Here is a 17,812-nt window from a genome sequence, read left to right as displayed (position 1 = left end):
TGGGCATCTTTCTCATCTGCAATAGTTTGGAGGGTTTGCCCATTTTTTCCTCAAAATCGTGATGGTTGTTCTCAATGTGTCTCTTGTTACAGGGAGGGACAGTTCTCCAACATCAGGTTGGAGGGTTGGTGTTGTTTTGGGTATCTCCAGAAGTTCTGCAATTTCTGAGAGGGTTGGTGGCACTCATCTCAAGTGGCAGAGTCAGTGGCAGGCTCTTGTCTTCTGTTGCAGCATGTTCTGAGAAGGGGGCCACCTTCTTTGTTATTTCTCTTGGTAGTTAGAATGATGACCATTAAGGGAGGGTATTAGAATAATATCTTTCTCTTTGTGTTATTAATGGTCATTTAAGTTGTTTCCAACTTCGCCTCTAGTTAACGATTGTTTCTTTTAGAAACATTGTCTTTGTAACTCTATTTAAAGGAGCTTTGTCTCCTTGATTAATTGAACAACATCGATTCTTTGAAATCCATATGCTTTTGCATTTGTATTAGTGATGGCTAGGAGATTGCTCCAAGACATAGGACACTTTTTTGGTGACCTTGTGCACCACATTGCCTTGAAGGACATAGGCAAACTTGATTGGGTGGCATTGGTTGTAAATGATGCAAGGAGCATCACAAAATCTATCTACAATCGCCCTTGGGTTCTTAATTTAATGAGAGATTACATCGAAGGGAAATAGTTGGTAAGATTGGGTGTCACAAGGTTGCAACGGTTTTCCTAACGTTACAAAGCATTATTGGTTTATTGACTACTTTGAAACAAATATTTGTGAGTCAAGCATGGCTAGACTCATCTCATTCAAAGAAGCTAGAAGGAGAGAGCGTTGCAAGCATAGTCTTTGACAACCTTTTTGCACAAAGGGCTACAAAGATCCTGAAGGTAACTTCAAAACTTTAAAATTTAAAGTCAAATTGGTTTTTTTTAATTAAGTCTTCCATTATAAATTTGTAATTTTAATCTTTTTGTATTTGTATATTGTAGGTGTCGAAGCCCTTGGTTATAGTTCTTCGTTTGGTAGATGGGGATCAAGATGGGGTATATTTATGAGGCCATGGATAGGGCCAAAGAGTCCATCAGAAATTATTACAAGGGGATCAACCTCAAATTTGATCCCATATGGGACATTATTGATAGGAGGTGGAACAATTAACTCATAAGGCTTGAGACCAATATTTCCCACTAAAACATGAGGAACCTCCACCAGCCAAATGATCAACCCTGTATTGTCCAAACCAATGGTCAAGATCAACACAACACTAAATCAAAGATCCTATGTGAATAGCCTACCACCACTAAGAAGGGACCCACCACTGGACGAAACTGACCAACAACAAAGGCCAGCACCAACGAAGTCCAACTCTCCTTATGGCCTCCCATAGATCATTAGATTATTTCGATCAATGACTAGCGGAGACCCCAACACCAAAGGAATAAAAAGATTCAAACTCTTTGTGGGCCATCAGATTGATGGGATCCAATAATCAACGAAGGTTGACACTTCAACAAAAGAGCACTCTGCTTGAGCCATCTCAATGCATGAAGAACAAGGCTGTCACAAATGTGAACTTGGACCTCAATCATGGCACAAATTATTGAACAATCAACACAAGCGGAAGGACTAACACACAAAGACACAACACGGCCATATTAAAATTTCTCAGATCAGTAATCAACATAAAGGGCCATGAACAATATACCAAGGGACAACCAAGGTAGGCGAAGGCACGAGTATGGTGCCTTAGTTCTAATCTCTCAGATCAGGTATCAATGTTAAGGCACTAAAATAATATGTAGAGCAAAAATTAGGCAGATCTGGATTAGGTGGCAACAGGGCTAAAAGTTTTGAAGTGGAGTGTGAAAATTGCACTACACATTTTAAACAATTTTTTCATGAGCTCTGTCTCATAATGGATATAGTCTCCAAGCATGAACATTGCAATCTAGGTGAATGTAAAACAGATGGTTTGGGCTTGGTTATGGCTGATGAAGAAGAAGAATCAAGAGTTTCTATAGGTGGTGTTCATACAGCCTTCTCAACCTTTATTCTCTCATTCCAACAATTTATAAGCTTGCCTAACTCGCACAACAATCTCAACTATTTTCCTAGTGCTATCTTTCTCATAGTTCAACTCAGCCTCATACTTATGCAAAATGACAAACTGATAAATGAGTTGCAATACAAGATGGAAATATATACTTCTAATACTTCATATAAAATATTATAAGGTTATACAAATTTACATATGGTGATATGTGCATGCTAGAAAGCTCCCTTATCATACAAAGATCATTGATCTCTATTTTGAAATTGATTGGAAAGTCCTTAAAGATAGAGACAATCAAAAGTATGAGAAATTAAAAAACCTACTTTCAGAAAATGCTATCGTTCTAAAAAGTGACTAAAATTCTAGTAAATAACCTGTGCAAGACCAGGTTGGCGAGCACACTGAATCATCAGGCGTCCAATCACATCATGTGCCACAACAGTCTCAACAAGGTCTCCTCCAACAAGCTTCACCAGTGGTTCATTGTCAAGATCGCTCATTTCTACAACTATATGACCTCTCAGACCCTCCTTAACTCCAATAAGGCTTAAAACAACTCTTAATGCATGTGCATCACTCTGTACAAAACATAATTAATTGGGAATTAGATGGTGCAAATTAATGGATTTATAAAACAAAAAGAGACACCTGTAAAATTGGGTTCAAACATAATTTTTATAGAAAAACCAAATTACCTGATCAGCATTTTCATCTTCAGCAAGGACAATAATGGAACGGGCCTTGGACACTGAGACCTATGGAAAGAAACAAAGATCATAAGAAAAAATGCAATCATGTAAGAAAGGATATTTAACTTTTCCACATCACAACAGTAAAACCTAGAGTATCATCCAGTAACATGCTGAGCCATGAGTTCAATCTCAGAATGGCACACATAAACCTTTTTCAAGTCAGCCATTATGAGAGGACTCCCACTCCTGCAAATTACAGAAGTCCCCATGAAATCAAATTCCATCTTGGTAATGTCCATTTCCATTTCTTCCTTATCTCGTTCTGCAAGGACAACAACTACACCACCACCCAAGCTTTGGTTTGCTATGGCAAGCTGATTTAACAATGAAGCCTGTGAATGAACAGCTCAAAATAAGTATTTACAGGTGATGCAACATCATCTTAAGTAAACAAAATATGTATTCAAAGCACAAAAACCAAAAACCAAAGTTACCAATCAGACAAAAAGTCTACACCTTCATGAAGCAAGGGTGATTGACCTAAAGAAAGTAAGCCTACCTGGTGTTTCACTCTAAAAATACCATTATAAAGGAGCCTTGCCTCAACACCAAGATGAAAATAGAAGCAATGTAAACCTTAAACTTACAAATTGAACTGGTCAATTAATAATTTAAGTAAATTTTAGAGGTCTCTTACAAGTGAGGATGTGAGAAAGAAAAACCTAAGAAATTACATGACTTATTATTTCAGCACAACTGTTTGAACAAAGCACACTTGATTTCCTAGAGATTAAACAAAAATTTGGGTCATAGATTCAAACTGACACCTATTTTGTCATCCAAAATTTAATGATTGGTTGCACATTAGATAGCTGTTCAATTATGCTGCAGATCTCCATGGGTACAACCAAATATTGCAGGGATTTTGATGTCTTTAACCCTTCTGGTATTGAATAAAGAAACTCCTCTACTTGTCATACCTAAAGTTTCATTAAAATTTGACAAGAGAATACATTTACATTTTCAATCAAAGGAAAATCATAACAAGGATATCAAGATCAAATGATCAGCAGACCAACATATTAGGATAAGAATACTACAAAGTGACAAGTGCCATTAATCAAATAGCTTAATAAAATGCAGGACAAGCATCATCTTCTGAAGCTGTTCTTAAATTTAAAATGTAAAAGCAAAAGATTGTTCAAAAATTACCAGCTTGTCACTCCATCCCAGAATTAGTGTGTGGTTACTCTCAATCACCTCACTTTTTCCTTTGCGTAGTGAATCAACCTTCTCCGATATTGCATCAGAAACCAGCCCAAGCATCATAGCAAAGATTAGCATGCCGCCAAAGCTTATAGACACAGATACAATTCGTGGACCCATCCCCACACTGCTTGTATGATTGCCTGAATCTGCTACATATGTCCAGGACATCCACATAGCATGCAAAAAACTATCGTCACTCACTGCAAAAAGAGCTAAACCACCAACTCCAATAAGCAGTATTGTTGCAAATAGCAGAGCCAATGGCTTGGCATAGGAATAAGTTGAAAAGAAAACATCTACACCATATGCTATGCGTTTACTCAATGGAGCCTCCTCCAAACTCTGGTTATTTCTAGGTGCCCTTGTCAACCATGGCAGGTCATCAATATATTTAAAGAATAAAAATGGAATTGAAAGCAAGAATATAACAACACAAAGGGCGAAATTTCGAACGTCTCTATCATATGAAGCATCATTGCTCTGCATGTCATCACTGGCGTACTTCATTTGACCATCACATGCTATTTGAAGCTTTTTGAGCTCTTCCTGATCATATAAGAAAAAATCACATTTTCCTTGAGATAATTCACAGGATTTCTGATAAAAGAAGAGAACAGTATTTCATGGAACATTTCTTAACTAGCTAAAGAAAAAGTATTCCATGAATTCAAACATACAAATTATGTGATTAAGTGAACAAAAATAACTTTACAGCTTTGCACTCACCTCTAGAGTTGCCAGTTGCTCACGTAACAACAACACATATAGCAGAGAAAAAAGGAACATCATGGGAAGCTAGAAGACAAAATGAAACACGGCATCAGCACTATGCACATTAACCTGCTTGCTAAAATAGAAGAGTCTACTTTAGTCTAATGTAGTGGTTCCGAAATGGCAATTGCAAACCAGTTCTACAAATGAGTAATTGTTTTTTATGCTATACTAACTAGGATTAAGCACCCCAGAGCTGCAAAAGAAAGGCATTGAAGCACCAGATTCTAGTAACCAAAAAATAACCAGCATTGTCATGACTTGTACAAGTTACAAGTTGTTTTAAATTTAATCATATGCTCACTTAAAGAAAAGAAATATACCAAAAATAATAAAACATGCTTATTCCTCTTATAACATTACATATATTTAGGAGACTAAGCTACTAGAAATATCTTGTGAGAGGTTAAGACTGACATCCAAGGGTTGTAAAAAGAGATCATAATTATTTTCTCTTCTAACGCCAATTGTATTCCACACTAGCTTAAAAATCAAAAGCTTACATAAATTTGAAATATAACAATATCCACATGCACAGGACCCATCCAATATACAATTTAAAATTTAAGATATGTTTATTTTTATCTACATTCACAGGAAATGCGATATGGAAGACTCACTGCAGCAACCTGCACTGTTTATTTCCCAACAGATTATGGCTGTAGATCCTCCTTGAATGCTAGTCTTCATATGTGACTTCTCGTGGCTCTTGCTTTCTCTTTTGGCTAGATCATCTCTGTGGCCTTCCAACTTTGGATACTCCCTGGCAAGCTTTTATCTCTCACAATGACTAGTGAAGGCACAGACAGCTCCTCCATTTCTGATACAGACAGGGATATTCCATGAAATTTCCTACCAATCTTCACCAGCACATGCTTTTGGGGCCCTTCTTCACCCTCTGTTGCTATGTGTTAGTGGCATGGTGCTTTCTTTTGTCTTCTGTACTATTATTTTTTTGGTTATAGGGTTCTCTCTTCCTAGACCTCGAGTCCCACTGAACTACTTTGGGTCATCTATGGACATTGTTGGATTTATTACATCATTAGAGAGTTTTAGATTAGAATCTAAAAAATAATTTTAAATGTTAATTTATAAATAATATAGATTAGTTTTTAGTTAGCAAAAATTAGCTTTGGGAAGTTGTACTCACATAGGTAGTTGCTGGAATGTAAGGCTTTAAAAAGGCAATTGTTCTTCAACTTGACTCATCCTGAAGACTTCAATCAATATTATTTTATGTTTCTGGTATCCTGTACAACAATGGTTTAATCTATTTTTTTGTGCGAGGTAACTCTACCATTTACCAATATGGTATCAAAGCAACAACAATGTTGGGCCTATTGGAGAGCAATGAAAGTGGATGGTTTTGGCATTGAAATTTGTAGACTTCTGAAGAATGACGATTAGTTGAAGCGTTTTGGTTTCTAAGGTTGCAGATTGCAGATTGTTTTCACTAATTTCTGGAATTTGGGGTTTCAGGAAAAATGAAGATTTTCAAGGTCAATTGGTTGCAGGTTTTTGGGCTTATTTTGGTGTTGGATTTTTGCATTTTTTATGTGTTTGAACGAGATTCCAGAAAGCATGGCCGTACAACCCACTGTGAGCAGGTTAAACCCCCTTTGTTTGCTGGTTTAGGGCATTGGATGATGTGAAAATCGAATGAATTTGGTATGGAAAGTTTCTCTATGGTTAGGTGACCAAGGTAGGGCTTAACTAAGTTTTGGAGCTCGAGATTCTATACATAACATGAATGCCCATCCAACTATAGGTGTATTTGAGGGCATTGCTGCAGGTTTGATATTTTTTGGAGTCGTACCATTCCAGTACCTGGCCGTACAACTGTGTATGCTAACGTGGGAATTTTCAGTCTTGAACACCACTAGGTTAGTCCATCATATGAAAGGGCTCCTTGACCCTATTGATCATTTTCAGGTTTAAGTTTCCTGAACAAACAGACTACTAAGGAGTTCCCTGAGATTTTATGACAGTCACCACTGTTTCAGCATTTTGCATAGTGGAATATTAGACTGAAAATTAATCACAGACCTGCATAGATTATTGGATATGTATTTTGATGGAAGCCATGGCTGGTGAGACTTGCCGAGTACTAACTGTAACAGAAGCCTTGTCACGGGTTTTGAAAGCATTTATAGTCCTGCTACTCACATTTGCAGCTATTTTTCCAAGGTACTTCAATGTGGTGTAATCATTTCTTTGTCTATATTGTGTTTGACTATCTTTGGAAATGAATGTTTCATTGGAAAGACCTTATAATAACATCTCTGTTAGCACTGATTTTCTTACAGCAGTGGTATGACAGCAAAATACTTATTTGCAAGTTTGTATTATTTTTTCTTATTGTCAAAAAAAAATTAAAAAATTAGGGTGGTTGTTACAGTTTATTCTTTACAATGAGATGAAATTTCTGAAAGAAAGCCTTAAAATAGAACCAATAGCATTTTTAAAATATTTTTGAAGAAAAAGTATGTATTGAAGACAAAATTGAGAAACTTAATGAACAAATTTTTAAAAAGAGGATGGATCAAGCCAGTTTCAAACAAGAAAAACTTCTTCTGGATCAATATGCAAAAAATTTGTCTAGAGAGGAAAGTTTTTGGCAGCAGAAATCTTGAGAATTATGGTTGCAAGGAGACAAAAAGACAAAATAATTCACAACTCTACTAGAGTTCACGGAACTGTCCACAGAATTACAAGTACAAAATTGCAAAATGGAAACTTATTAGAAGATGATAAAGCAATTAAGTTTGAAGCAGTTGAATACTTTAAAGAGATCTTGAAAAATTAAAAGGGCCCAAACAAGGCCTTCAAAAATGTGTTGCAAGAAAATATTCCCAATCTAATTAAAAAGGAAGCAAATCAAATGCTTACAAGTCCTTTCACTATGTAGAATATAAAAGCGGCATATTTTTAACTTCATTCAATCAGCCTCCAAATCCAAACAGATTCTTGCAATGCTTCTTGAAAAATTGCTGCAATATTGTGGGCTAAGTTACCAGATTCTCTGGAAACTGGTCCTGCACCCATACCAGGAGTGTTTGGATACAGGTACATGCACAAGAGCGCCTAGGAACGCCCAGGGAGCACCCAGATGCCCTAGGATCCCTATGGGTACTGATCTGCGTACCCATAGGGAACCCAGGGGATTTGGGGGGGATTTGGGGCACTCGACCATTCCTGAACACTCCCACATGTACCCCGTGTGCTCCCAACGATGCTCAACATCAAAAACAAAAACAAAAAAACACTTTTTTAAACATGCAAAAAGGTTTAAAAAACCGTAAAATGACTCTAAATGCCTACTTTCGCCCACTTCAAAAATCCTTTTTCTTTCTTCACCAATTTCTTTCTCATTTAATATTTATCTTTATCACTACCATTTTGGCATTTGGCATTGATCAATGATGAAGTATCATAATATCAAATGTATTTACAATTATGTATATTGTTCAAATTTTTTGTATATATACCGTACCCAAGTTAAAAAAAAATTGTCATATCAACATACCCATACCTGTTCCCATAGCAAAACCAGCAACTTACATTGTGGGTAAGGATGTGTAGTTGGCAATAAAAGAGTCAAGGAAGAAGGCCATTATCTTAAGAGATCTAAATAATACTTTCATATGCTTAACACCTAAAAAGGAGGTGATTAACTCTTTTGAGGATTTCAAACCCATTTCTCTATGTAATACGGTTTACAAGATCATCTTGAAAGACACTGCAAATAGATTAAAAATTCTTATCCAAGACATTATAGCAAAGTTTGCAAAGTATTTTCATTCCTAGCCGTTCTATTTTGGATGGTGTAATAATAGCATATGAAACAATACATTCAATAAATGCCAATAAGAATAAAGCATGATAATAAAATTGCACATAAAAAAGGCATATGATACAACAGGCTGGAGATTTCTTTTAAAAGTCATGGAAAATTTTGGCTGTTGCAAAAAATGGTTGGACTGGATCTACAATCTAATTTCAAGTCCAAGATACTCCATCTTAGTAAATAGTACTCCTAAAGGTTTTTTTGAATCCTCCAAAGGCCTAAGGCAAAAGGATCCAGTTTCCCTATTTCTATTCATAATTATGGCATAATCTTTAGAAAGGTATATTCAAGTGGAGTGTTCTAAAGGGATCTGTAAGGGTATTACAATAACTAAAGAGTTAGAACCTCTATCTCATCAACAATTTGCAAATAATACTCTACTTTTCAGAGAGGCAAAGAAAAAAAGTGGCACAAGTCATTAAAAGAAACTTACACAATTATATCAAAGCTTTTGGTCAAGAAGTAAACCCTGCAAAATCTAAGCTATTTTCCTTCCATATTGGAGTCAGATAGCAACAGGAATTTTTGGATATCCAAGATTTTTAAAAAGGGAAGCTTCCAAATAAATACTTAAGAATCCCCTTATTTGAAGACTTTTGCTCTGCTAACCTTTGGGATCCTTTGTTGGAAACCTATACTAAAAAGATGGCTTATTGGAAAGAATGATGGTCATCCTAGGCTGGCAGAATTACAATGCTGAAAGCAATAATATCTGCTTTATCAAACTTACTAATGTCTTGCATATAACTAACTACAAAATCTCACTTGTAACAAAAACTGAGAAATTTCTTTTGGCAATAAACTTCCTCTAATGGCAAGGAAAAGGATAAGTAAACCCAAAGAAGGTGGTGGCGTTTGGCTTAGAACTCAGATTATTCAAAACAAGCCCTTGGGTGCTAAATGGGTTTAGAATGTTTTTTCAAAAACCTGACAGAAAATGGGTTCAGATCATCAAAAATAAATATTTGGTCTCTAATAGCTCTCACAGAATTTTATCAGTCTCAAACCCTCCAAAGGGTTCTAGTAATTTTAAACTTCATCTTATCGTGTAGATCAATCATCACCAATCACCAAACATGGGAAGTTGTCAATGGAAAAATGCTAATTTCTAGGAAGAATCTTGAAATGGCTGGCCAATTATTGAAAATATCCAAGACTTCAGCAAGTCCAAACTGCTATTATCAGATATTTGGGGAAAAAAAGTAGCAAATTATCTTCACATCAAGGTTATCAATGGAATTATGGTGTTGGAAATACTTTTCAAGCATGGATCGTTCAATGAAATTTCAAGGATTAAGAATATTATAGAGAAAATAAAGGTTTGTTTGTCTCGGGAAAATGATTATATCAGATGGTGTTGTTCAAAATCAGGGGAATACTCAAATAAGATTGGCTATATTGTAGAAGAAGCGGATAAGGGTAAAGTTATCATTCCCATTCATCTATGTTGGAACAAACAATGCCTCCCAAGAGTCAGGGCTTTCTCTTGGGCAGCCCTTCAAACAAAAATCTTAAAAGTAGATAGGCTTCAGAAATTTAAGTTCAATGGCCCGTCCAGATGTGTATTGTGTAATCAGAATGAGGAATGAACAAATCATCTCTTTGTAAAATGTAATTTGCAAAGAAATGATGGTAATGGTTATGCGCAAAACTAAACTGGAAAAGTACCTTACCAAATGAAATTATGAATCTCTCTCAATCTTTGCTGGTTAGACAAAAACATTCTCTTCTATCTACTGTTTCGATTACTAGCCCATCAATTGTCATCTGGGAGATACGGAAAGAATGGAACAAAAGGATTTTTCAAAACCAGAATCTTACCATAAACTCCTCAAACAAATTAGAAGTGGCAATTGTCGAAGCAATAAATAATAGATCCAAATATCAATCCTTGAGAGGTAAATCCTACTCATCTTGGACAATGAGATGAGAATTAATTGGATAAATATTAGATTACCCTATTAATGGGGTTGGCATAGTTAAGTCGGAAATTCTTAAAAAGGAAGCTATTTGGATTCGTCCAAAACAAAATTAGGTGAAACTCAACTTTGATGGGGATTCAAAGGAAATCTCGATGTATCAAGGGCAAGTTGTATTATCATAAATGAGTTAGCATCTGTTGTTGTGCTGCCTCCAAAAACTTAAAGAAGGATCTAACAATGAAGCAAAATTAATGCCATTATTCTTGGCCTCCAAATATGCACAATGTTCAACTACCCTAATGTAGAAATAGAAGGGACACAATGATAATTGTGAAGGCAATTCAAAAAGGCAAATCCCCTAATTGGAAAATCAACAACTTATTACACCAAGTGTGGCCTCTTCTGAATAACCTACAAAAATTATTATAAATCACATTTATAGAGAGATAATCTGATAATGAAGCTGATTTCCTTTCTAATCAAGAAATTAGCATGGATGAAAGTATTATAAGCCCAAGCCTAACTCCATGCCTCGAGATAAAATCACTATCAAAACACTAAGGGTTAGCTAAAAGATAGATAACCACAATACGTTTCACATAATCATTTCAAATCATGTTTACAACCAAATAAAAGTAGCAAGTGTAAATGCAACAATATGATGATATCTATTTGGTCATGCCAAGTGATAGTTCATTATGGCAATGTTACAATCGCCCTTCAAGAACCTGCAAATAACATTACCCTCATTTCCAATGTGTTCAAGCAACTGCAAAGCTGGATGCTGCAAAATAGACTCACCCTCCCAAGTGGCATCCTCTATTGGAAGACCTCTCTAGTGCACCAAATACTCCCGAATCACCCAGTTTCTCAGTCGTCGTCCCCTCACCTCAAGAATCTCCTCAGGAACCAGAGTCAATTTACCTTCCTCATCCATGGGAGGCAAATCGGGTGATGCTATAATATGTTGTCCCAGGGCCTTCTGCAAGCATGACACATGAAACACATTATGAATTTTACTGCCAGGTGGTAACTCAACCTCGTAAGCAACCTCCCCAACTCGCCTGAATACTCTATATGGTTTGTAAAAACGAGGTTTGAGCTTCTCAGCTCCCCATAAGCTATTGTTATAACTTCGACCAGCATCATGAATGAGGTTGTAAATGTTATTATACCAATGCCAACCAAGGATATCGATCCCGATCTCAATGTCCATCAAGTAGGCATATCTCTTCACACTCCCATGCAACTCAAGAGCTGATGTAAACCATGATATATCTGCAAGTGCATGGGAAATCGCAGTAGGACAGCCACTAACTACCGGAGAGTCAAGGAAGATTGAATCACCAACCAACAAACACATAGCTGCCATATCACATGAAATTTGTGACACATCCAAAGAAGAATTGTAGATGCCCTTATCACCAAACAAAATTGTTTCTTGGGTGGCTGTTCCACTACGAATGATATCCATAAAGTCATTGTGCTCATCCATGATTGCATATCCTTCAAATTTGTGATCATCATGAAAATCCAATGATGCAATATGTGACTCCTCTAAAATTGGTTTGCAATCAACATACTTACTTTGCTTATGCTCAATCTCTAAGTCTTCTTTTCTTGGAAGAAAGTGTGATCGAAGATATGCAACTCTTTGTTGTCTTGCCTGATTTAAACGTTTGTGGCGCTCCTTGACTTGTTGTAAGTGCTGCCTTGTTTAGACAAAAAACAACTTAACCTGCCATGCTCTTTCTAGACCCCCTTCATTCAACCTTCCAGACTGTTCTATCTGAGCTGCTCCAAAGCGCATAAAATCAGTCCCATGGTGAGATGCATCATCAAGCTTATCGCACAACATGAATGCACCTTGTGTAATACCCATGGTAGAATCTCTAGCACTCATCTCTTCATGCTTAGAATTTGCATTAACTTGAAAAAGAAAAGGTATTTTACTGCTGTTATAAACATCAGAATGACTGTCATGCATGTGTCATGTCATCAACTCTTACAAGTACCTCTTTATTGAAAATAACACAAGCATTTTGAGTGCTATCACTTATAGAATATCCTTCATTTGTTATTCCATGTATCATGGTGGCAAACTCTCGAGAATGAGAATGTACACAACTGTTGTCTCTAATCAGAATTTTGGGCTCCTCCTTTATACTTTCTTTTGAATCATCAAACATCACCAACTCTTGACTTGTCCCATGTCTATCTTCCCAAAATTGAATGCCAACATTAGATGACTCGATAACATTGTCTTCTACATGAGTATGGGCTGCTAGCTCACTGTTATTACCTTTCCTTGCATTTCCTTTGAAGTCTTCAACACTGAATTGTACCTGCACACTCTTGGCTGCCACATCTTCAACAATAACCATTAGCTTCCTTGGCTCTTTGTTCACTGCTGATATGCCTATTGTTGGTGTGTTATTGATTTTTCTTGTCTCAACTAAAGTACTGCTGTCAACATCAACTACAAACTCAGCATAAGATAAGTCTTGCTCCTCATTATGTATGGAGTAGTGTACGTCACAAACTTCTTTAGAATGATTTAATACTGTTGTTTTGATATAAACAAATCCAGTCCTCTTGGAAGAGACATCATCAAAATAACCATGCTTAACCAATGTATCATGTATACCAACATTTGCAAATTCAATTTCACTACTTGCTCCATTAATAGGATCTGCAAATTCATGTAATTGAAAGAGGATGATGTTGATGTCCTTAATCATAGACTTAGGAATGATTGTAGCCTTTCTTCCATTACCTTGGAAAACTTCAATGCAAGAGTACACTTGCATACACTTGGCAGCCCAATCAAGTAACATATCAAGACTTGAGACTAGGACATCCTTACACTCAAGCAAAGTGTTAACATCATAAAGGTGAGACATCAACATACAAACTGATTTGTGTTCTTCTCTAACTGCTATTATAAAATCAGATTGTGGGCAAATAGAAGTTCCCACCACAACCTCATGCTTATTTATCCTTTTATAAATGTCAACCATGCTATAGTTGTCTTCACTATCCTTCTTGGATTTGTGCCCATATGAAGTCAAAATATTTATGTCCCAATTTAGGAAATCAGAATTATGTTCAAACCTTCCCAAGGTGTCTTCATTGCCATTCCTTGTATTGTTCTTGAGGGTAGGGTCTCCTTTCATGAATGTTGACCTATGAAGTGTACCCTGCTGCAAGTAACATGGATTTATAGCTTTCATAGCTGCCTTTAATCTAATCCATACCTTCACCTCCATGATTGCTATGTTTTTCCTTACCAACTGTCTCCAAGGTGTAGAATGCAAAACAAACCAAACATTATCAAAATGCAAGATCTTCTTAGTAGACAATCTCTTGGACTCCATAATAAGCTCTTTAAGATAAAATGCCTCATGTGACCTTAATAACTGTCCTTTCATTGTAGATGATGCATGATTAGCCAATTTGAAATGAAATATGTTCCATTCCACACACATGGATATGTCACTTGTGGCTAATCCATCAAGTGTGTAAATATCAGCATTAATGTTTTGAGTCTTCAAGGGGCTCTCTAAAAGAAGGAAGTCATAGACTTCATAAGGCAAACTAGACCAAACTGAATTTCTTGAATCATACCTCCTTTCTTCTTCACACAATGTAACATGCTCTTCTTGTGGGCTTACCTCAAGAAAATTTTCCCTCTTCATCTACACATTCTTCCCTTGGAAGAAATAACGATCTAATGTATGACTCTCTTTGTCTTCTTGCATTATCAAGCTGATTGCATCTTTCCTTGAACTCTTGCAAGTGCTGTCTTGCTTGGGTAGCAAGCATATTTGCTTGCATAGCTCTATCTAACCAATCTCCATTCAACCTTTGGCAATGCTCTATATCTGCTGCCCCAAAGTACACAAAATCTGATTTATGATGGGTTGTTTCATTCATGCTAACCTCTGATTTTTCTTCATGTATGGAATTGGTCTCAACAATAGAGTCAACTAATTCACTAGAGAATGCATCTATTTCATGTAACTCAACATTCATTCCTTCAGAGCTGTTTCTACTGTCATACTCTCCAACGGAATCCACCTGTAAGACACCTTGCAAGGATGTAGAAGTCTCATATGAATTATTCCCTAATGCTGAGATTTTATTTTCACCAATCAAATCTGCCTGGCTATCAAAGTTATCAACTAATTTTCTGCCAATCTCATTTGCAGACATCATTTCCTTTGCTCCTCCACTGCTTCCTTGGTTCTCAAATGATTCATGTTGCCTCCTTGGTTGATGACGTGGACTCGAAAGCATCAAGTCCTCTTCATCGGGTATTCCCATGAATTGTGTGAAGGAAAAACAGTCACGTATCTTTTTCGGAAGGGAACAATACTTGTCATAGTTGTTCATAACTGTACCATACAATGTCTTTGCAGAAGACCTCCTCTTTGTACTAGTTGATGAAGTCGTACCCTTAGAGTGTCTAGAACTCCCTGAAGGTGTTTGTTCAATATTTTTCCCTATTTGCTTATTCTTAGACAACCCTGTCATGATGACCAATTTGGTCTGCAACCAAGCTTCAAGATAAAATCAAACTACTGATCTTCACCCAACAGGCTGGCAAGATCAAGGCTCTGATACCACTAAAAGATCCCTGATGGATCTTTTAAGCTGACAGGTAATTTTTAATTATTTGTTTTAAAATAAATTCTTCTTGTTTATTAAATGATCCTTCAGAGAGAGACAGAAGTTGTAGAAAGGTTGTGTCTTTTGTTTTTGTTTGTATTTTTCCAGATATAGGTAAACAATGAATAACAACAGCAGCAAATATGAAATAGGCTGGAAAATAATGTGCAATAATATAATATTCAACCAATCCAGAATAGCTACAAATCGTACCGGGCAAAATACATAAATGATATGCCAGCAAAGTATCTACCAACCAAAATAATGTTGCCGGTTGCAAGAAAGTCCATCCACGCACAATGAAAAGAGATGGCTGATGAATACCAATCAGCAACCCACGTGCCAGCTGGAAGGCGACCGTACAGCTGCTGCAGTCACATCCAGGCAGCCAAGGAACTCCCATGTGTCAAGCAATATACCCAACGTCCAAAGCCAAAGCTCTTCCAATGCTGAACTTGCACTCCAATCAAAGTCTAAAACCAAATGAAGCTGCTAAAACCTTCTATTGGGGTTTGCGTCCCAATATCCAAGCCTTGGGGTTTGCAGTTCTCCAGAAATCGCTCCTCAGAGCAAATTCACAAATGCTTAGTTTGAAGATGTAAAAAGATAATAAAATAATGAGCCAACATCTTTTATCTCCCTCTCAAAGCTACTCGAACCCTAAAGGGAGAATATGATTTTACCTTTATTAAATAATGGCATATTCTTAATTTAAAAGGCATTTATGTATAGGAAAAACACCCCTTTCGTCAAATAACAAAACTCAAGGTGCCAGAAGGTCTCTGGATGATGGAAATAAGTTATAATAATTCAAGACCTTTCCAATGAGCTATAACACATATGCCTGCCTGACAAGAAGAAGCCAAAATCCCCTTATTACTCCAATTAGCTATATAAATAGCTTTATTTAATTAATAAGACGCTAACTTAGGAAGTATTAAAAATATATCCCAAATAGCCGTATAATGCTCATCTAACTCCACAAGTCTGAAACGGAGCCTGCCACCTGTCTGTGATTGTTGTCGAAAATCATGGATCCTCGAGCAATCTTGTCCCTAAAATCTAGGGATGCTCCTAGAAGCTAGGAAACATACCCAAATCTCCTGAAACTGAACCCAAGGAATGGTCTCATGGTAACCCAACCCTGGGTACTGTCAAATCCTCCTAAATAGTAGGAATAGCCTCCACAAAAGAAGGAAATGCCTCCTAAAATTAAGGAACTGCTCCAAACTAGTCCACTACTGCCAGAATACCAAATCCCAAACACTGAATATCCTCACTGAGTCTCTATCCACCACTATCAGCCTACAAGACCCGAAAATAAGCTGACTCACATGTCTCTGCTAGACAGAGCTAAAGAGGGGACATGACAACTGAGTCCACCGATCCAGTCTTCACTGATGAGGACCTTGAGTGGGTTGACCAAGCAGATAGAGAGGCTAAGGCTGTGGCTATGGCAGAGGAAGAGGATAGAGCACGATCAGGCACAGCACCTATGGCTACTCAGACTGGCACATCACAGGCAGAGACTATGGCTACTCAGTCATCCAGGACCTACCTTAGATGCCTTTCTAGGAGGCAAATAGACGAGGTTGAGCCTGAGCCTGAGCCTGAGCCATAGACTTGTTTTTGTTTACACTTTACAGTCACATATATGTTTGGGAACATTTGAATTCATGGATTTTATATATATTGGACAACATTTATAACTCTATATCTATGTTTTCTAATTCCTTCAGCTACAATTTACATTTCTACGCATGTGATGGATGTATGTTTATGTATGTGATCAAATTAGCTTCTATTTGATGATGTTATAGTGTCTTTAAGCTTGATTCAATAATGGGTGTATGAAACAAGTTTTAAATCGTTGAAAATCTCTAAATTTCAAGGGTTTTCTTATTTTGCCGAGTCGTTTCCAAGTCATTGCCAAGTCCGAGCCGAGTCACGAGCCGAGTCAGCCTTGCCAAGTCAGAGCCGAGTCCGAGTCTGGGAACTTTGAAACTAACCATACACGGAGACCTACAATCAAAGAGCCCCCAATGGTATGAACCTAAAATCACATCAAATACCTTCACACTTCACCATTAAAATCACTGAACTCTAACTAACCAGATGAAGAGAAACCATGCAAACAGACAAAGACAAACAAAAAAACACCATGCTTCAATGTTCTATTTATTTGTTCTAGCTGCCATTACAACAATTTCTTTCTAGCAGTCCTATTCTACTTCTACTCCTAATCTGTTAACTTTTTTAGAAACTCTAACTATCTAACCTTCTAAAAAATCTAACCCTTTACAAAGAGAGAGGCATTGGCCTTTTATAGATTTTACATTTTGAATGAAAGGCCTGGATTTAAACCATCCAATGGTTGTGATGTCTACATCCATAAGTCCCCTCGTGTTTACCAGCAAAACACATCATCGTTGAGTTATCCTGAGCAGTCAAGACCTGACAGTTGGAACCTCGAGGTTGTCCCCTTTGATCATTCTGAACAGCATTAGGGATTTCCTTATTCAAGAGAGGATAGGATACTTAGCATTCTATTCTGTGTTAACAAAGGATTAGCGTGTACTTTTCAACACACTG

The 17,812-nt window shown here is 36.9% G+C and overlaps 1 protein-coding gene across 5 annotated transcripts in view; it reads right to left on the bottom strand.

Moving 5' to 3' along the window:
- LOC131058346 (ion channel CASTOR) overlaps positions 1-17,812 on the bottom strand; it is a 117,797-nt gene that overhangs the window by 78,263 nt on the left and 21,722 nt on the right. For all 5 annotated transcript variants that reach the window (XM_057992227.2, XM_057992220.2, XM_057992240.2 and 2 more), the window contains exons 2-6: positions 4,736-4,804; positions 3,953-4,555; positions 2,950-3,132; positions 2,744-2,803; positions 2,423-2,626 (exon numbers count right to left, since the gene is read on the bottom strand). In XM_057992227.2, the coding sequence (XP_057848210.2) occupies positions 2,423-2,626; positions 2,744-2,803; positions 2,950-3,132; positions 3,953-4,555; positions 4,736-4,804 (1,119 nt within the window). The remainder of the gene's footprint in view (positions 1-2,422; positions 2,627-2,743; positions 2,804-2,949; positions 3,133-3,952; positions 4,556-4,735; positions 4,805-17,812) is intronic.

Source organism: Cryptomeria japonica, chromosome 5 (assembly GCF_030272615.1).
Source record: "Cryptomeria japonica chromosome 5, Sugi_1.0, whole genome shotgun sequence".
In the NCBI taxonomy this organism is placed as follows: Eukaryota; Viridiplantae; Streptophyta; class Pinopsida; order Cupressales; family Cupressaceae; genus Cryptomeria; species Cryptomeria japonica.
The sequence above is the reverse complement of the archived record's forward strand: the minus strand, read 5'-3'. Positions and strand labels throughout refer to the sequence as shown.